At 39.6% G+C, this 22460-nt stretch overlaps 1 protein-coding gene across 2 annotated transcripts in view; it reads right to left on the bottom strand.

Moving 5' to 3' along the window:
- Window positions 1-5077: 5077 nt before the first annotated feature.
- The window catches only part of atg9b (autophagy related 9B), a 30919-nt gene continuing 13536 nt past the window's right edge, over window positions 5078-22460 (bottom strand). For both annotated transcript variants that reach the window (XM_030768428.1, XM_030768429.1), the window contains exons 7-14: window positions 21688-22436; window positions 19726-19879; window positions 17576-17755; window positions 11124-11369; window positions 8037-8275; window positions 6448-6538; window positions 6219-6303; window positions 5078-5729 (exon numbers count right to left, since the gene is read on the bottom strand). In XM_030768428.1, the coding sequence (XP_030624288.1) occupies window positions 5578-5729; window positions 6219-6303; window positions 6448-6538; window positions 8037-8275; window positions 11124-11369; window positions 17576-17755; window positions 19726-19879; window positions 21688-22436 (1896 nt within the window). In that variant the 3' untranslated portion in view covers window positions 5078-5577. The remainder of the gene's footprint in view (window positions 5730-6218; window positions 6304-6447; window positions 6539-8036; window positions 8276-11123; window positions 11370-17575; window positions 17756-19725; window positions 19880-21687; window positions 22437-22460) is intronic.

Below are 22460 nucleotides of genomic sequence, written 5' to 3'. Positions count from 1 at the left end.
GCTTTACAAGTACCATGGCCTGATAGTAAGTGGAGACAGGTTTACATTTAATGCTGGTAGCAAGACGGAGACTGGCTTTGTGGTCCTTTTTAATTGCCACATCTCATGAGAGCCGAACCAACAGGTTGAGCTGTGGTCATATCCATGCTGGCTAGAGGGGCCACTGGGACAGGGACAGAAGTCTCCAAGAGACGCATCCAAGCACCTCTCAGGGGGAGTGGGTGGTGATTGGCAATGATGTTCGGAGAGTGCCTTTATCTGCCCTGAGGGGAAACACCATTAGCGTTCAATGGCCTGGTGAGGCTGCCGGTGTTCTTAGCCTGCCCTTGGGGCCAGACTGTGCAGCACCTGGAGCACAGCAGAAACCCAACAATGGACCTATCCTCTCTCCCCCTCCGCTGCCTGGCCTGGTTAATACTAAACGAACAGGTTCCGGGTTGTATACTACTGGGCAAGAACGCGAAGGGTTCCGATGAATAAATCTCCCCTCTCCCCCACCATTTCCCAGCTGAAGTCACAAAGACTGAAATGTTTCTTTAAGGCTGCTTCACCACTGCAGGATTCCTTTGAAGCTCTTTTTTCCAAACATCTGAGAGTTTACCCCTGTTCCTCACTCCACGCTGGTGCAGCAGGACTAACTGTGAGCAAAGTAGGTGAAGAGGATCATAAGGAACGAGAAGATTACTCAAATGCTGGAGAACAAGATCATTCAGACCTTCATAAGTTAGCAGCAGTAATTTTGTAATTGAAACAGGCCTGTATCTGGACAACTCACATGGATCAAGATCTGGGTTCTTAGTAAATTCAGTCAAACCCCTTTAGACATCTGGGATTTGGTTTGAGGCCTGGAGACAAATTTATTATAATTAATAGCACTTTACAAACTGAGAGCAAAGGTTCTTTAAATAGCAAACTGATGAATTTGGTGATGTGATAAAAGTGCTGAATTCTCCGTGTCCAAATGAAAGAGAAAGAACTCTCACTTTTATCTTTGAACTTTATTATTTTTCCATTGGAAATTTCCATTGAAAACCCAAGAAAAGGGGCCTGAAGAAAGTATCAGATGGGGAGCTGGGGTTATTCTTGTTATTTTATATTTAATTGGAGAGTTGTGCTACTAGTCATAATGAGAGCTTTCCTATAATCTCAAAAATCTTTGTCCAGACAGTATGAAATACCTCTAAATTAGAAGAGTGCCAACTCCGTTCTAGCTATGCCAAGGTTTGTTTAAGTGTTTGATTATGGTCTGTGTGCCAGGGTACTCACTTATTCTCTTGTAACTCATGTCTTCCTAAATGTTGCAACCCTATTTAAAAGTACTGTTTAAGCCTCGGGCGGCACGGTGGCGCAGTGGATAGCGCTGTCGCCTCACAGCAAGAAGGTCTCGGGTTCGATTCCCGGCCGGGCGGCCAGAGTCCTTTCTGTGTGGAGTTTGCATGTTCTCCCCGTGTCTGCGTGGGTTTCCTCCGGGAGCTCCGGTTTCCTCCCACAGTCCAAAGACATGCAGGTTAGGTGAATTGGAGACACTAAAATTGTCCCTAGGTATGATTGTGTGTGTGAGTGTGATTGTCTGTGTGTCTGCCCTGCGATGGACTGGCGACCTGTCCAGGGTGTTTCCCCGCCTTTCGCCCTGTGACCGCTGGGATAGGCTCCAGCAACCCCCGCGACCCTAGTTAGGATAAGCGGCTTAGATAGTGAGTGAGTGAGTGAGTGAGTGAGTGTTTAAGCCTCCAGTTATCTGTTATCTGACAGCTGATGACTGGCTCATTTTAAGGCGAGAGCAACGCGCCGCGCTTGTCAGTCAATGCTGAAGCAGTGGAAGTGGCAGTAAACAGGAGCAGTACTAAGGAAAAGAAATACCAGGTTAGCCAAAGTGTATTTCATGAGTGACAAGCCAGGTTGTCAGGTATAAAGCACTAAGACTGAGATCAGCAATGAGTTTAATTAATGCTGTCTTTGGGGTCTTACATTCAGTAACCCTAACTTTAATTTAATATAAACTTATTACAATATAATCATATTTGCTGTTTGGATATAAAGTTTTAATTTATTTCTCCACATATTTTAAGAAACAACAGTAAATAAGAAAGAATTATTATCAACACAAAGATCAAATCAAAGCCAGGCTTCTCTATGCAAAACATGCCACACAGCGTTAATAACATCAGTGAGAAGCATCAACCTATGAACAAATTCAGTGTGGTCCTGTTATGATTAAGTCATGATTTGGCACATATGACTGACAAAGTGGTGACAGTAACAGATAAGTGGTGGTTACAGGCAATATTTATTTTTTTTGTTTAAGAATAAAATAGGTTGATAAGTAACATTATTATGTAACTTGACTTTCTAATATCTTTGTTACCTGAGTTCCTGGTAGCTGGAAAATTATAGCGTCCACAAACTCATTAAAACGATGTCTGTTTCTTCGCCACGCCTAGACCTATTCATGTGAGTTTCTTTGCCATGACTAGACGGATACCAAATTTCAGAAGTGCAATTATCATGTATCTTGTGATGCTTTTCAAATGTGTCTGTAAGAACAACAGAAATATAAATCAGTCATTTCAAGTTTTACATTCAGAGAGTGGTTCTTACTTAAAGAGTGATGTTAAATGAAAAGTGGGGAGTTCATCCTGGAAATTTCTGAGTTTGGCAGAGAGAGTGAATTGCACCTTGCAAACAACCACTCAACCGCATGCAGTAAAAAAACACCACTAAAATATATATTTTTTTCCATTTATTTGAAATCAACTTAATGTATGAACATAACCTTTTATACTACTGATTAAATTAAAATATGACATCATCACACACAAACACTTCACACCACATAATTTATGTCACACAGTGCTCCAGACATTCAAAAAAATTTAAAACGCTCTTTTGGCAGTATTTATTTTTATTTGTTTTACTAGAAAGCATTTTAATTTTTTTAGACAGGTTTATGAAGGATGGAAGAAACTGTTAAAAGATGGAACATGTAATTTCAAGCACTTTCTATATGTAAGCAGATCAGCTTAGATTTCAAAGATTTGAAAGAAGGTGGACTTACTAACTAAATGTAGCCTGATATCTCAGCATTAGCTGTATGATTTTTAAGTGCCTCCCAGCATTTAATGCAACAAAATTAACAAAATAGACAATACTTCACTATTGAACAGCCTCCCCTGCACCGCAACATCATTACACACCAGTATTTCAATCAAGAAAATCCCAAACATTAACATCAGGTTGATAGGGATGCTCATTTGCATTGTCCATGTTTGTCTTAAAATATTTTTTCTTCATTTTTAGTGAGGTTTATTCCTTTTCCATTTATAGATTCTGATGTTCAGTGGTTGAGAGACACTGATGTAATCCAAGTTTAGGCTCCTATTTCAACTGTAACAACAAAATGAAAGTTGCAAGCCTGAAAAGGGATTTTCATGCACATTACAGAAGTGAAACACAACACTTCATATCCCACAGAAATCTATCTGTAGCCCTATTTTGCTATTTGTAAAGCTGTTGACAAGTTTGCATAGCTCAAAATGTATTTTAAAATTTGCTGATTCAGGTCATTTTTGGAGAAATATTTTCTGTATGTGTGGAAATGGTGACTGATATTTCAATGTGACTAATATATGTGTCTGTAATTAATATCAACTCTATACACAGCAAATTCACTAGTGTAAACTCTGAGTATTCATGCACACTGCCCCATGCTGGTCCAGTATTGTCAGAGTTCATTCAATACTGCTCCAGTATGGGAACCTACTAACACTGTCAACACTGCTCCAGTGTGGAAACATACAAACATTGTCAGAGTCAGTGTAACACTGGAGAATTTGCTATGTTCATGAGACTAGAGGTCTAGATATGTATAAACATCTCATCTACCATTATTAAAGCCATCTACTCACTACCATACAACCAAAAAATTCTTGATTCCACAATGTCAGGGACATTTCTGAGGTATGACACAATCAGTTTTGAATAGGGTACATAGCATCCTGTTAGGGATATAGGGATAGCATCCTGCTAAGATCCCAGATGACAGCAAAAACCTTACACCAACTTTTAGAAAATAACATGCACACTAGCTTTGAGCATACCTGAAGAGTCTATCTTCCCAGAGTTCAGAAAGCAGGAGGGTGTCCGGTAAAACAGTAAAGCAGGGGGGTGTCCGGTAAAACAGTCTCTCAAATCTTCCCAGAATTCAGAGTAAAATATTCTCTCAGAGGAATAAATACAGTTGCCAGCTAAGATCTACTAAAATATGATTTATAAGATCTTTAAAAAATGACGGTGAGATACTATTCATATGATATGTGTGCATCTCTCATTATATATTTGTAATATTTGTAACCAAGAGTATCAGATTCATTACAATCAGTAACTATAAACCAACCAGATGGTGCCATGTTCATCTGCTTAGAGGTGTCAAGTCCAGCTCTTCACACTTTCCAATGTACGATCATGTTAATTATTGGCATTGCAACAGAATAATGTAGGACACTGAGATATTTGTATTGAGCATAAAGATGAAACAATGGAATTCTTCCTCTGCATAGGGTTTCAGTGGTTGAGTTCTCAGTTCTGGGAGTAAATCAATATCCATCCAACTGCCACCATGAAGGTATTTTTAAACAACTCACAAATCCCTATTTTCAGGACAAACATTCACACACACACTGCTATTCTCTATTAATCTACACATATTAGGATTAAAGGACCAGAAGGCATGGTGGAAATGCTTAATAATCCATAATGCAACAGTTCCTGATTTAAAAGGTGATGCAGTGACTTTTATAAGCGACAAGTCTGTCGCTGCACTGTTAGTGATGTCCACCAAATGCTAACAAAATTCAAAGTGATGCAAGGACTCAGATCCACTCAATGATACATGTGCCCACTATGGGTTAGAATGAAGAATGAGAGCTGCAGCAATGCAGCAATGAGGCTATGTGAATATAATCTTTTTATGCCACAGTTTACACATTAGTTATGCAAATTTATAATTTTAAGTTACTAAAAAGTGTAATATCAGTAGAAAAATGAACATTGACTAAGTTAATTTGGGGCAGCATTTTAATAATGTGGACCAATAACAAAATGTTAATTCTTCAGTGAGTTCAGATGGGAGAATTGTCTCATTCCCTCATGAAGGCAGACTTGGCATAACGTCTCTGATACATCACACAAACTATATTGAGGGGGAAAGTCATTCAGAGAGTCAGTGAATGAAAGGGAGGCACATCAGTGTTACAGTCCTGACAGATCCAGCTCTGGCAGGGATTCCCTGACTGAAAGTAGGGAGGCGAAGTAGGGAGGTAAGCAAAAGCATCTTGATCTGAATTTATTCATTTCCATTAGAGGTAAGGCTTTTATTTCTCTTTAAATCTAAATACAACATCCCATCAATGCTATAGCAGGTAGTAACACTTAAGGTATAGTCAAGAAATCTGTTCTTTCTTCCATAGTCTTTAATTTAAGTTGTTGTTGAAAGGAGCACTGTAGGATAGTGTTGTAACCAGGCCAGAAGCCAGAGGAAGACAAGGATGGAGAAACATATACCCCAAGCTTTAAGGTGCTTTAGCTACCACTGGTGTCCTGGTTTCGTGCTGGAATACTGTTCATCTCCTCCTCATCATCATCCTCTTCCTCTTCTGCCCAGCCTCCGAGCTGCAGTGGTGCAGGCACAGAGAGAGCTGGCACACGCGTAAACTGCGTCTTACAGCCTGACACTGTTTGAGGGGATTGTGGAAAGAGATGAAAGATCGTGGCTGTAGCCATTCAATCAAAAAACGTAACCACTGAATGCAACTCTAGCCCCAAGAAAGATCAGACCAGCAAGACATAAAATATCAGTTCAACTGCTATTGTATGTAAGGTGCTAAATACTACATTCAAATTCAGATTACACATTTTCATACTTGTGACCAGTTCCTACATATCGAGTATCTTACTGAAAAGGTAAATAGAAACTGCACTAATGCAAAACTAATGAAACTGGAAAACTTCAGATAACCTTCATTGTTAAATGGCCATGTTAATACCACTGCATTAAGAGTGTTCAAATGTAATGGCAGTATTTCAGTATTAGATGGCTGTGCATCCAATATATGAGACATCCTTATGGAACATACAGAGTCAGAGATCTCCCACAGGCCATGTTAACTCACCTGTGTTGGACCTGAGGTCTCTCATGGGTACAGCTGTCAATATTAACTCACCTATGTGGGACCTGAGATCTCTCATGGGTACAGCATGCTGAAAGTGTCCTGCTGTAGGCTGGGTCTGAGAGCTTTGCTGATGCACCTGGTGAACATATTTCGCATTGAAACACACTTGGTAAGTACATTCAGCATTGAAACACAAATATACAGCAAGACATCACTTCAAACATTTTGAGTGAAAATAGGCATTTGGGGGCTGACCAATGGAGAGATGGCAGGGCCTTACCTCATGCATGTAAATGGCATGCAGACTCATCTCTGCTGAGGCAAACTCCGACACTACGGCAGGGTTGGTCTGGCAAAACATCCTGGGGTCACTGGAAGACAATACGATCATCATTATCAATCATTCAAAAATTTATGTTCCAAGGAATGACAAATGAGATTAATTTGAGTGAATTTAGGTGAGTCTGCCTTAAATGAGTATTTATTAAACTTAATTCAATTCATCCTAACCTGAGCTCAGTTCATGATCTCATGCTCTGCAAATTCCTCTCTGACATGTACAATTACACATATGTAGCATTTCATAATATAATAAATGACTTTGTCAGGCAGTGGTTATTATATAATAAAGAGTAGCACCTCATTTTACGCCTTTTGGTCACAAATTTGGAATGCCCTATTCCCTGTGCTATACTGAGTCTCTTCCCAGGCAACACCCCTGTGCCACTCTGTCAGGGTGAGGTCCAGTGCATGTGTATATGGAAAGTCAGCCATCGCCTCTTTTCCCAGGCTATTTCCCTACATCTGCCATGCAGTCTTCCCACTGTCACTGGCAGTCAGTGAGAGGTGAGAGTGCCCAGACTGAGCCATCCAGAACCGGACCCAACCTGTGTTTTTATTATATGTGACCCAGAACACAATCCGATTTGTGTTTTTATTTTATGTGACCCACCCAGAGCAGGACCAGATGTGTTATTATTACATGTAACCCAGAACACAACCCGACGTGTTTTTATTATATGTGACCCAGAACACAGCCTGATGTGTGTGTTTTTATTGTGTGACCCAGAACACAACTCAATGTGTTTTTATTGTATGTGACCCAGAACACAACCAGATGTGTGTGTTTTTATTATATGAGACCCAGGACACGACCTGATGTGTGTGTTTTTATTATATGTGACCAGCCAGAAGTAATGCTGAGACTCCTGATGTAGCAGAAGAGCTACTTTGTAATGCACAGCTACAATAGCCCAGCTCTCTGAAACAACATGTTTTTTAAACAAACACTGTCATACATAAGAAGAAGAAGAAGTACTTTATTTGTCACACACACACTGAGCTGTGAGCAGTGAAATGCAGCATCTGTGTTTAACCAATCCTAACACAAGTGGGCACACACACATACTTTGAGCTAGCAGCAGCAGTTGCCACCGGCGCCCAGGGACCAACTCCAAAGGGATATTCCAAAAAGCGGGTTTAGTGAAAACTGAGAGTTAGTTAACTAAGAGTAAGCAGAACCTCCTAAGAGAAGATGACTTTGTTTTGCTAGGAGAATGAAGCCATAAGGCTTTTCTACTAGAAAGGTTTACTACTTACTCTGAGTTAACTAACTCAGAGTTTTATCTAAACCCGCTTTCTGGAATAAAACCCGCTTTCTGATGTTGTTCTAGGGCTGTTTTTTTTTCTACAAAAATAAGAGTGAATGATTTGCACCTTGTCAGGAAATACACACATTTTACTCAATGGATGTTAAAAAAAATTATATCCAGTGGTGATAAAAAGTCTGTTTCTTTGAGACAAGGGGCAATCAAAAACTGGTCGCCTGGCGTGGTAACGAGGGAGCAGTAAACAGTGTTGATTGCTTACCTGTTCACAGCAGTGAGCTCACTGAGGTAGGTGGAGGTTTGCTGGGGGTGGCTGGAGGGTAGGACCACATGAGAGCTGGAGTAAGGGGTGTGAGGGAGTTGGGATGCTGAAAGACTGGCCAATATGCTGGCAGCTGCTGTGGCAGTTGTGCTTGGTGGAATGAACCGACGGTTCCATCCCGGTAGTCCAGACGCCGTCAACACCGGGTGAGCAAGCACACTAGCTAAGAGATTATCAGGCTGAAACACATACACACGCACACACACACGCACTAGGTTTAATGTGAGTGGGGAGAAAAACAGAAAATGTAACCCCTCACTGCAGCTAAAGTACAATTTCAGCTACTTCAAGTGTGGGGTTGTGCTGAGAGGCTCTGACCTGTTGCGAAACATACCAGAAATGTATCTGTATTGTGTTATTCCTGTTCATGCCATAATTTGAGGCAGTTTACACATATTATGTGGTTAAATGTTTGGGCAACACAATCACAAAGTCTGCTGTATTACTTCGTGTGAGCACCTATGACAAATGTATTACTCTCAACTTTTGTAAAAGGAGCCATTTGATTTGAGTGTAAGCAAACACACTGTGAAACTATAGAGTGCTCCTCCACCAACATGGTCTGTGTCTCTCTTTACTTGAACAAAATAACAGTCATCACAGTCTTGAAATTAAATATTTAATATCAAGGGAGCGGATATTTCCCTGCCCTGTACGGAATTTTCAGCTTTAGTTTAATATAATTTAATTTATTTTTGTGCGCATGTTCAGAGAACATGCTGAGACTCAAGAGCTCAAGAGACGCAACAGTTGTATGTTTCTGTAGGTAAAGATCGAGTTGTGACACTGCCACATGAAATGTGATTTTAAATTAGATAAATATTTATCACCTCATTGTGAAGAAATGGTTTAAAGTTAAAAACCTTCCAAGGTTAAACCTTTTCTGGGGGCTAAGATATTGAAACTGAGTATGTTCTTGATATAAAAGCCACGTTTTATACAGGGGACCAAAATGCATTGTCTTTTATTTTTATTGTAACGGAACTGTTCCTTTGACAACCTTGCTGGCAATGCAAGGGGCGGAGCTTCTGGGGCAGGAAGGGCAGGAGAAGTATATCCTGGTTGGCCTGAAGAGGAAGGAGAAGGCGGCCAAAGGAAAAATGGCAGTGTGAAATCTCAAAGCCACAAACTTCTTATAATTAAGCCAATCTGAAGCATAGGACCCAAAAGCCAAGTTCAAAAAGGGGAGTTTTCCTCAGAGGTTCTGGAGAAACAGTGGATTCAGGCATGCACTTGCTGGTGAGATCCCTCTGGTTTATTTTTACTTTCTTTTCACAGTGCATTGCTGAGGACCTCTGGGATAACCATTTTGTTTTGGTTTTCTTTCAATCTGGACTGGTTGTGGACTTCAGAGGAACTGTGGAGGGGAATGTATATATTGCTTGTTTGTTGGTCGTTTGCTTGTTTGGTGGTATTTGATTGTGCTGGTTTGGTATTGTTTGCGTGGGGTGATTTGGTTTTGTGCTTGTTTTTCTTTTTTTGTTTGTTTGTTTGTTAGCTTGTTTACCATTTTGCAAAATACGGATTGTTGGGGTGAATATAAATTGACTGGGTGGTGTTTGTAATTATCCATACAACTTCTAAGCAGAAACAGAGTATTTTTCATCAAACATTTAGTGTAACTTCTAACTGATAAGAAAGTCAGGGGGATTGTTACAGTGTGAAGACTTGTGAACCAATCTAACCTGTCCATGTTATGAAAGTTTTTAGTACTATGGGAAATTTCTATGATTTTTCATTGAAGTTTAGTGTGTAGCGTATGTTGTGTATATCTATGCAATGAAGCGATGGAACCAAAGCTGTGAGTTGTATTCACAAAAATGGTAAGTAGTATGGTAAGTCTCATCAATGTCCCCAGTTGGGCTGATGGTGGTAATCTAGTGCAAAAAGCCCAAGTCTTACACTTTTCCAAAGATAACCCATGAACCTTTGGGCCTTATGGTAAATTATGTTTTCACATATTATCTGGATATAGATGAAACGATTCCCATAATCCCACTTATTCCTACCATACTGGATTTTCTATCACTTCTATTTTAAAAAGTTATCTTTTCCATACTTTGGACAGCAGGCTTGTAACATGGTATACATATGGCCAGCACAAGCCCAGCCTGGCAGTCATTTGCCCGGCATTGTGAGCCAGGCATTGTGAGCTGGTGTATCGCTCTAGACCAGGGGTGGGCAAATCCGGTCCTGGAGGGCCGGTGTCCTGCCGGTTTTTGTTTTCACCTCTTAGCTACCTGTTGATTTTCACTTTGAAAACAGGTGTGCATGCTCTTCAGCCAATCAGAGACTGTATTTAGTTGGTTGACAAGAAAAACAGCAGGACCATGGCCCTCCAGGACCAGATTTGCCCACCCCTGCTCTAGACAATACAGTTCTGTTTCATCAACACACTGTACAGCTTCCTCCAAACTTATTATATGGGCTTTATAGGTAATTCTAAAAAAGCATGCTAATTTGCTTTTTAAAGTTAAGATAACTTTTGAATAACTGTTTCTGTCATTACTCTGTAGTCATGGTCAATTTACTGGTTTTGGTTTGTTTTTATACCAGTAAAACTGAATGGTACTGTTTTAAATTTCTGGAAGTGCTTTGCTGTCAAACCTTATTGCCATGGCTTACAGCAGTATTTCATAATAAAGTGGAGGTGAGAGCTAATCTGTGACTGGTAAAGTGAGGAATAATATTTTTCATCCATCCAGTCAAGTGAAAACAGCACAAACACTGCCACACATGGCTTAAGCCTAAAGAGGCTCTCCTGAAATCTGTTATCTTGGACAGATGCTGCAGTGTTACTAAAATGTTACCTGCTCTCTAGATATTACGAGGAAGTCATCCTGTACATGGATTCTATTCTGATTTTAAAGATTTCTCTCAAATGTGCATTTTGCATCCCCTTGATAACATATAAATAAGAATCATTCCTAAAATATGTTAAGCAAATTAATTCTGAATGCACTGTCATAACTAACAGGTAAGGTCCCCTCTGGTGTCTTCAGTGATGGTCTGTGGTGAGGTACTTACGCCTGTGTTGCTCTCACTGGACAGAATAGAGGAGCAGAGAGGAGCCTCAGACAGCAGTAGCTGGGCAGAGGGTCCTGCCTGGGCATCCTGCTGGACTTTCTCCCTCAGGTGGCTGATGAAGACAGAGCTGTCCTGAGGTGGCTGCCAGTGTGGATTCTTTATGGTGAAGTGCATGAGAGACAACTCTGTCTTGCCATTCTCAGCCTGCTGGTACACGGACGCCTCTGTCTGTCCCTCAGACATCCACTAACCACATAGAAAAGAAGAAGATCACAGACTAATCACACAATCTTTAAAACATTTCGGTAGCATACTTTACATATACACAGAATTTATTTTTAGGAGGCAATATAAATAGTTGCATCTGATAAAACCACTTACACTTCAAGACACAGTAAATGGCATGGTTCTATTCACTGTGGGACAGCAGCTTACTCACAAACACAGAAAATCTTGGTAACACTTTATTTTAAGGTTCACATGTTAGCCATTAACACATGACTAATAAATGCCTGCATTAGTGTCCAATACATTAAGTGTTAAGTATCATTAATCATTTATTAGGGACGTATTCATCAATTTCTTATCGTTGTTGAATAAGCCCTTTATTTTTGGTATATCCTTAATAACAGAACAATAGGTTTCAATCTTAATTTACTGATACATAGCAAGCATTAAAACAGACCATTTATAGCCTCCCAACATACTGTCTGAATATGTTACTTATAGTGCCAGAATAAGTGTAAAATAAGTATTCATATTGACAAACTTCATTGCGATATTTCATTGCTGAAACCCATGATGATGTGGATGACCCCCCTCATATTGGTGAACATCTTTTAATCTGACCCATTTGACTCTAGTTGCTCCCTCTGCCATCAATCAACAGTATCCAAGTCTGGTCACAATGTACTGTATACCTCTTGTATGATGTGGAAGATTAGACTTGATCGCCCTTTGGTGTTTTTTCTTTTTGCTTGATATGGGGATAAGAGGGGGGTCTGACTCACTGAAACTGAAACTGAGGAGTCATTCATATCATCATGGGTTTCAGCATGGACACTAATACAGGCACTTATTAGTCATGTGTTAATGGCTAACATGTGAACCTTAAAATAAAGTGTTACCAAAATCTTTACTTACAGTGAATGAGGGCTGATTTATAAATCACTATTTCCCTACACCTGTTCTTCAGATTAAAGTACTAAATAAATCTCTTTCTTAGGTCTGTCCTCAGGTAAAACTGTGTCTGTTTGGAACAAAGAATTTTTTTCTGCACTATTTACCATTCCCAGCTCACTTAGAATTAAAGGTGTTTGTAAATAGCCACATGTGGTTTCATACCGGCACTACCAATGACCTTTCAGAAGACTTGGACGAATCTCATTCATTAATAGTAAGTAGCTTGTGAGCAAACACCAGTTTTTTTATAAATCTAAACTTTGGTATTTTAGTTTGAAGGTAGACATTTTTAAGATGATTTTTTTAAAACCACTTTAAACCATTTTTTTTTAACTTTTGGACCACTTGTGTATTTCTACACATGGAACAACTTTTGATGTTATCAGGTTGTCTGCCTACCAACAACTTAATCTATAACTAGTGTGAATTCTGCTACTCAGCAGTGATTAAACATCTTTAACAGTCAAGTCAATTTTCTAACCAACTTGGCAGCAAATCTGAATAAAACTGTAAATAAAATCTGAAGGCAATAGGATGGCATTGTTCAGATGAATATAATTAAGACACTGAGCTGATCCAACTCTGCACTGGTACAAAGACAAAGCAGAACCACATAAAGTAAAATGTCTACAATGCCTGTGTGCTGCAATTACAATTACAACTTTGTCAAAGTGCCATACTGCAATTACAGTGTTAACTTTCACCTCCCCTGCAGGGTTTAAACAAATTAACTTGTTAAAACTTTACATTTTCATTTTACATGTCCAGACCTAGGCTGTCTATATACCCACATTACTATTTACTATTTACCTATTTAAGCCATTTACATCACAACAGCTCAAAGCAACACAACAAAATATATAATATTCTATATAATTATAATTCTATGAGTTATTGCAGCAAAGTTTATAAATCAGCCAAAACAAACAAATAAACGAGTGTCTCAACTATGAAAACTGTGAATTTACTAGGCTGTACAACAGTTCACTCACTTATACATGCATCCACCAAAAAGCACTTCCCTCTTTACAGGTGGTTTACTACCAAAACCAAAAACCACGTCTATGGTCTGTCGGGCGGACACTATGCAGCTTTCAAAAAGAAAAGGACATTTATCAACCTTAAGTGTTCCTTAGTAATTAAAGTTGCAGTTGTGTAAACTCCTCCTTTTTCACCCTTACTTATCTCTTTCTATCATATTCACTCAGCCTCTCTATCCCCATTTCCTTTGATCCCAGTTCTCTCTTTAGGTGCTTTGAGACCGAACAGTTCTAGGGTCTCATTTGATAGGAACTACCCCTAGAACTACATACATTCTAGGGCTTTTTTTCTGTTTGCATTCGCACCGCCAGTAGGAACACTGAAGTGACGTAAGGTGGCCAACGGTATAGCAGCTAAGAGCTGTTGTTTACGACTAACCAGGATAGCTGCACATTTTGAAGTACAAATTTAATGACTTTTATGACCTTTTAAATACCTCCAAAAGGAAAAAAAAACAACATTACTGCGGCAAAAGAAATCGACAAACTAGACTACAGTATACCCAATTAATGAGTTTTATTGAATTTGAATGACAGAAATATTGAGTGCACATTAGATAACATATAACTGCCTTGACATTAACGAAAATAAAACTGTATGGCGATAGACCCAGTCCAATGAAAAAAAAAAATGTCCTCCTGGATTTATGCATTTACCACCACAATAGCAGTGAACAACTCGATGGGCATAGTGCTTTTCGGGTGCTAGCATAGCGCTTGTGCCTGACGCTTGCTCGCAGCATCGTGTTTTTGTTTTTTGTTTATTTTTTCTTTCCTTTTTCCCCGCCACAACCCTCAAATTGTAAGCTTCATAAACACATTCTTATTTTAGGTTAAAATGCGGATCACAGCCACACCAGTGGACACACAAGCACCTACCAAAGCTGAGTGTACGCTACCTCTTCAACGTACAAATATACATTGGACGTTGCAAAAATGGTCATTGTTGGGGGATATAAAATACCAGTAAAATAAAATATAAAAATCATGTTTCCCCTCCTACAATTCCAGACATTTTTAGACATGAATATGAAAAACTAAATGTAATACGTTCTAAGACTTTATATTTTGCACGGATCTTTAAAAATGGCGGTTGCAATAATCGTATACATGCGTCTGGACCAATGGCTGTACACCTATGTCACAAGGTTCCTATTGCGCTGCGAAAGTACCTACCCTGTAGTAGGAGCTAAAAAAGCCCCTCAAAACGGCGTTCTAAGAACTATGATCGTTTTAAGTTCCTGTGGTGCGAACACGCGAAAAAGGGGGTACTTTCTCCAACAGTTCTAAGAACTACGGAAAAGTTCCTCCAGTGTGAAAGCGCCTTTTATGGCCCAGGCCTTCCTACGTTCAGGACCAATGCACACCAAAACAGAAACCCCTCACTGTAACATCTAAAAGACACCAGGCTCGATGTTTTAGCACGGCAACCCCCAGACCATTTGGTCAAATGCTGATAACGTTTAATTGCGAGGGAGACTAGATCACCTTGGGAGGTTAGTTTCCCCTGTGAGAATGGAATTTAGACCACGTCACAGGCCCCATCTGCATTGCTCCACTCAGGCACAAACTATGTAGAACAAAAGAAAAATTAAACTAATCATAAGATATTATCAATTAAATACGCGTATCAAGCCATAACCATTCCTATAGTCACAAAAGTGCAGTAAGAATTAAAAACAACCACGTGCCAAGTCACGAGCAGCTAATTGTATGACCATCGGTGTAACTGCTGTTTTTAATGATAAAGAAACCATATTTGGTTTTGTTTGGAAGCATAAAATGCGGCAAATACGAGTACGCGGATGTAATTTTACTATTCATTAATGGGAAAAAGTTATGTAAAATTATTTCAACCGACTTTCCAAGTTCCAAAGAGTGTCTCCTCCCTTCAGGCAGAGACACCCCCAAAACATTAGCAGCACCCCCCCCCCCCCCCCATCTGCAAATCAGATAAAATGCCAGACTCCGTGCTATCCTACAGTTCAGCTACGCTACGGTTCAGCTTTCGGTTCCGACACACAGTTCGGCTTAGTGTCATTTGGGCTCCGGTTGTATCAGCCGTAATGTAAGTCCGTCCATTCTGTCCTGCTCGTCTCCATGAAGAATCGGCCCAGGCTCACCGCTACGGAGGACCTGCGACGCTAAAAGACTTTCCCGGCACCGACACAAAGTCTTGCTCACGGTCTCCTAACGCCAACCTCGGCAACTCCGGTCTCTCATACCTGAACGTGGCTGGTCTGCTCTTCTCCTTCCTCATCCCTTTTCTCTCCTTCCCTCACTACCTTTTTGTGTGTAACTACACTAGAACATCACTCAGACAGTTATTTTGATTAAGCGTGCCTCCTTGTGAGTAATGCCTCATACTCGCATAGTTGTTCATTCATACATTCTTTAGGTAACGAGGATATTGTTATTGTCTACCGTTAGTTGTTTGGCTTCTTGTTAGTAGCTTAGATGCTGTTGTATGTGTGTGTACAGCGGATGTGCTTAAATTCTACCTGATTTCCAATTTATTCAACATTAGATTAATTCTGTATCCGCTTGAACTTGATCATTGTAATAAACTTGTACATTCGTATTCCTACTCTTTGAGTACGTTGGTTATTTCCAAGTTACTGAATGTGGTGATCCAGGAACTTAGTTAGCTAGAAGTATTGAATTCGAAGAGTATTCTTGTACCTGCTACTTCAATGCTGTTATTTATTATATGTACGGCTAATGAAGAGTTATTTTGAATAATTTCTAGGTTCGGTGTTCAAAGCGCTGAGCTATAAATAGAGTTTTTTTCAGAATATCTGTAATTTCACTGGGTTCAGGCTCCGAAATAAGGTTATGGTCACAGCTAAGTGATATTAGTATTAGGTCTAATATTCACAGTGAACCATTAACTAGATTTTCCTCATACCATTGGCACGACATATTTGGAGGTCCCACCGAGATATCCCTTCTGACAGGTCCCTGCTTTGGTTCACAGTAAGCATGTAGCGAACTGTTCGTTTTTTACATCTAAGCTCCTCTACATGGGTTTTTCTTTGTTCTTTCTCCTCCAGTGTAATGCCAAATTACTGGGAATACATATTCTTACTGCCAAGGAGAGCATTCCACACTGCTGTGCTTTTGATAATTATGAATGATGTTAATCAGTATCCCTTTTCTTTTGCTTTTCACTTCTTGCTGTGAGAAAATATATGCACCATGCTTATCAAGCCATGTGTGCAAGTCTTGACTGAGCAGATGATTAAAACAGCTTGAATATGCTGACCATCTTAAATAACAAAACACATAGTGCCACTACTCAGACCATGAATAATTAAAAAAAGTTCAATTGAAATGTATGAATCCACATAAACAATTAAAGTAGATCTAATCTCTAGGCTTCTTTGAGCTCATATTCAAGTAGTCATGCACTGATGAGAAAAGGCTTGGTCATCATGTGTTTCTCTTTCAAGTGATTTTCTAGAAGGATAATTTTAAAATAACTGGTCCTTAAGTTTATTTTTTTGCAATCATGCTTTTGAAGAAGGAGACCGCAATAAATGTACTGATGTTCATTTTTATTAGACTTGTCTCATGGAAAAGAGCTTTAAAATAACTGTTGATTGAGTTCAGTATTCTTTCACTCATTTTCTAAAAGAAGAACCTTGAAATGAAAGTTACTGAAGATTACTTTTTTTTCATTCTCAAATGTTGAAGAGTTTTGCTATTTGATATTTGAATTAAATTTGTTCTTTTTGTGTTAAACTTAGATATGTTTAAATTAAAAAGAAAAAAAAATCAGTTCAGGGCTGGTTCAATTTTCTTTCAAGGCAAACAATGACATAAACTGAGTCATGGCCCAAAAGCCAATGTAGAAATCAGCCTGGCAATAGGGTGAACCATTACACCTGCAACTGTCAATACAACATTAAATTTGTAACATATAAGGAAATAATGGACAGAATAATGTGAAATTCATCTTTTAAGTGTTTGTCTCTACAACCTCTGAAAGGCATCTCTTTTCAGGTCAAGAAGAGCTGACCTAGGAAGGTGGGAAATTATATGGTGCAAACACACGTGGATGAACCTATGGGACTAATAAAAAAACTAATTCTGGTTTGGTCTGAATGAGGAAAGTGACATGACATTAACCTCAGTTCTCATATGCTGTACAGTGTAACGCTGTAGTTTAAAGCAGAATTCTTCATAAAATCACATCTGGGGCAGGTTGTCCTGCACTTTGCCACTCACCTGTGGGTTGCCATGACGCCGGATGTCCATCTGGGCAAAGGAACATATATCTCCTACACCCACCACCTCCACTGTGAAGTTACGGAAAAAATCGATGATCTCCAGGGACTTGCTCCGCAGGAGAAAGATGAGAATGAATGGTGTGATGATGGGACTCAGAAGCTCCTCTAAAATAAACACCTAATGGATTACAAAGAACATCACATCTCAGCAGAGACTGACACATCTGACTCAACCTCAGCACATCTGCTACTAACCTTCAGCCAACACTACCACCACTACAACAATACCACAGCTACAACAATACTATCACTAAAACAACACCTTCACTACAATACTACAGCTACAACAAGACTACAGCTATATTAATACTATCACTAAAACAGCACCATCACTACAACACTACAGCTATAACAATACTATCACTACAACAACGCCATCACTACAACAATACTATCACTAAAACAATACCAATGCTACAACAATAGGCTACTAAAGCTACAGCACTACTAACACTAAAACAATACCAACATCACAACAATACTACAGCTACAACAATACCACCACTATGACAATACTACAGCTACAACAGTACAACTGCTACAACAATACTATCACGAAAAGAATACCACCGCTACAATGATACAGCTACAACTATACTACTGCTAAAACAATACCAATGCAACAACAATGCCACAGCCAAAACAATACTCATTAAACAATACTACAGCTACAACAATACCACCAGTACAACAACACTAGAGTTACAACGATACTATCACAAAAACAATACCACCGCTACAACAGTACTGTCGCTAAAACAATATTACAGCAACAACTGAAGGGACAACATTACTAATGATGGCTTTAGCAAAGCGCCAATACCAGTTGCTGAAATTGAATTTGAGTATGATGATTGTTCAGTGAGCAGTGTGACAGAGAATGACAGAATGATTTTAGAAAACACTGTATACAGTGTACAATTTAAAGTCATCTTACACTGAGGCGTAAACACTATAGGGTCATTCCATGTCATTTCAACCAAATTGGTAAAATCTTTCCACCACACCATCTCAGAATTGGCTGATAATTTTGTGTCTTGAAGAATAAACTCTGACATGACATACTGCAAAATGTTAGCTTCCAACTCCCAAAACTTTTCTGTTTAGAATTTATTTAGTACTTGTGAAAACTACCTTTAAAGTAAGCATTTTTTCAGTCACAGGCATTTTTCTGATGTTTGGAGCTTAGCAACTTGGCCATTAATATGACCAGAGTTCTGAAATTTGGCATGCTGATTCAATATTTCCCGTAGATTCCAAATCTGTAATTTGTTTTACACATTCATGGGCACTTTAGGAATAAATACCACATGGAATGATTAAAGCATTAATGCTGGTACAGTGTCTTACCTAAATTTTACAAAAAATGCTTTTCATGCACTTTGTGACAGGGGTCATTTCACCTGGTAGCAGATGTCCAATTTACTTGAAATTTTCAGGGAACATTTTATGTATATCAAAGACATTATGTACAAACTTTCAAGTATGTGTTCCTTCTAGAATGAATTTTATGAGCTGCAGATTTATTGCCACTTTTGTGGTCATTTCCGTGTTTAATTCTGTAACATCAAACAGTGAATGTAAAAAATGTACTTATATTCAAGCCTGTAATGCCTAGAGGACATTGTTTACTATGTTTACACAGACAGATCCATTTTCAGTCACAGAAACAAAAGACTTGTCTTGGATGTAACTTATGGATTATAGCTCAGACAATCAGAATATCACATTAACCTATACAACTGCTTACAACATTGACACAGAATACAGGACACTTGAAAATGACACTAAGTCATGCTTGTTTTCAAATAAATGCCTCAAACTGTTTCTTGCAGTCCCTGAGATAGTCATCTGACAAAAATTATTAGCCAATTCTGAGATGGTATGGTGGATGCCTGTTGCTCAAATGACATGGAATGGCATTCACTGAGACTTTCACATGGAATGAATGAAGGTGTTTGGTCTGTGTAAGCAGTGCAGACAGATAATAATTATGTAAAATAATTATAGACAGAGTACATGAGCGGGTGCGTTAATGATACACCTGCCATGCTTGTATGTCATATCTTAGCAGGGCAGTGCTCTCACCGCCTTGTACTGGAACAGCTGTGCCATCTCATCACGTGTCTCGTTCTTGTTAGCGTTGCCCCTCCAGTGGTCGGGCATGTAGTGAATGTGTGCAAGCACGTACTGTAACAGCTGCTCTGGACACCACACCATGTGTTCATCTGGGATGAATGACCTGGGTAGAGCAGAGGGATCATCAGCTCAGTCTATTCAAATCTAAACAGCCAAAGAAAGAGGAGAAAAACTGCAACAAATGCGCTGACAATGGTAAAATGGCTAATGCAAAACAAAACAAACGTACAAACAAAGAGAGAAAGCAGAGACCTCTTACTTGTTACTTTTTTTTTTTTTTTTTGAGTGATGGGTAATCATGCTGACATCATTCTAGTTCTTTCTCACATGAGGCAAAACAATATCAAAATAGAAACTAAAAAGCATATGTAAATACTAATCTAGAGAAATAACATTAGAAAATTGCACTGACCATTTACTTACAATGAGAAATCGGTCAATACACTAACAAGGGTGAACTTCATGTTGAACATGATCTGTTTATTGTGCTTTGCTTTTCTCTTTAACAAGAGTTCAATATCAGGCAATCGATTTCAGATTTGGTAAGTTAATTTAGTTACTTAGTTGGTAAGTTAAATTACACATATTACATTAAACGAAATTATCTCCTATCTGTACAGTCATTATTTCAAGACTTTGTAACAAAGTAAATCTTCAGCACTCAACTAACCTCCAATATAAGGGCATTTGAAGGAGTTTATAAGGTTAAAAAAGTCCATTCAGATGTCACCTTCTTACTCTGGATTGAAATGAGGTGTATACCCTTGAAAGGGGTGGTAACGCTTCATTTTACAGTCTGCTAATTTATCAGGTATTAACTAGGAAATGAGATGATAATAAAAATACCATTGTTAGGAAAGTGCCAAAAAAACTGGATAGGAAGTACTAAATAATTTCCTGGTAAGTACATAGAAACTAGAAAACTAGATAAACAAAATATAGTTATTTGGAAAGTACCCATTAGAAATTTATACTAAGTACTAAATTATTATCTAAGAAGTACATAGAAACCTACTAGGAAACCAGATGGTTAGGGTTGCTGCCATCTAGTTTCCTAGCAGGTTTCTATGTACTTACCAGGAAATTATTCAGTACTTCCTATCCTTATAACTGTATTTTATTACCATCTCATTTCCTAGTTAATACCTGGTAATTAGCAGACAGTAAAATAAAGCATTATCAAAGGGGTCACTCTTAATCCAAGTTTCGAGCTGAACTAGTTCCTTACATAACTTGTTCTTTAATTCATTGTTACAGGTTACAGCCAAACCTATGAGAGAGAAAGCAAATTCATTCTACTTCCTCAAGCACAACACATAAAAGTATATGACCATTCAGACACACAGACCATTCAGCTATACAGACCATTTAGTATGTTTGGTCTATACACCGCCATTGTAAAGCCTGTTCCCAGCCCAACGAAGCACAAATATGCAATTTTAACATGCTTCACAAATGTGCAGTTTTACATCATCACACTATTTCATTTACAGTCTGCACTCACTCACTCATAATCTAAGCTGCTTATCCTAATTAGGGTTGCGAGAGGTGCTGCGCTCATAGGGCGAAAGGCAGGAAAATACCCTGGACAGGTCACCAGTCCATTGGAGGGCAGATTTAGTGTCTCCAATTTGGGAGGAAACCCACGCAGACATGGGGAGAACATGCAAACTCCACACAGAGAGGACAGGCCGACAGCGCTACCCACTGTGCCACCGTGCCGCCCTTCATATATAGTCTTCCCCTACAAAAAACATTTCTATATTCTATAGCTATCCCTGATAAATTAGCTCCATATTCAAACTAAATGCTCAAGTGCTTAGAATAGTTACGGCCATGTGGCCCAGGTTCTTCCCTGATGCATCCTAATCCTGAGGAGTTCGTTCATAAGTTAGCATGTAGGGCAGGTACCTGGAGATGGTGATAACCAGACCCAGCACAGTGATGGAGGTGAGAATGTGTTGGACGGTGAGCACATCCTCATCGTAGACAGTCAGCGCGATGAGGACAGCCAGCACTGAGCCTGAGAAGAAAGCCATGTTTTTGGCTAGCACAGTTAGCAGCGGTGAGACAAAAGAGTTCATGTACTTAGCTGCAGGTTTGTATCCACGGCTCAGTCGTCCCTGCAGCTCGTGATCCAACTCATTGAAATGCCGCAGGTAGAGTCGACCATAAAGCGACCAGCGACGTGCACCCAGACTGCCCGGCTCTCGCTTTATCACCTCAGCATAGCTGAAGAACGCATAGAGCACCTGCCACACCAACACAAACGGACACAGTAAAAGATTCGCCACGCCCGTCAGTAGAATAACACGACTGAGCTGCCGAGCGAGCTCCAGGCGGTTCCCCGTGCGCTTGTATTTGGGATGCAGGTTCCACTTGTTCTGGAAGAGTGAGCCTGGTCCCCAGAACAAAATGAGCTCAAAGTTGTACTTCAGACCCTGTGTGAAGAAGATGGTGTCACCCAAGAAGGGGAGGTGCAATCTCACGGGCAACAGAGATTTGTTGACCATGGCGACCGTGTAGTTTTTGAATCGCAAGATGCGGTGGTAGATGTCCAGCTCGGTGAGCTCTTTCTTATGGATGCACATCTGCTGCTCACGCTGGAGACTGATCAGACGCTGCTGCACTTCCTGCCAGCTGAGGCTACACAGCTCGTCCTGAAATTCAGAACGATGGAATTA

Source organism: Chanos chanos, chromosome 3 (assembly GCF_902362185.1).
Source record: "Chanos chanos chromosome 3, fChaCha1.1, whole genome shotgun sequence".
Classification (NCBI taxonomy): domain Eukaryota; kingdom Metazoa; phylum Chordata; class Actinopteri; order Gonorynchiformes; family Chanidae; genus Chanos; species Chanos chanos.
Note: the sequence above shows the minus strand (reverse complement) of the source record. Positions and strands in the feature narration are given on the sequence as shown.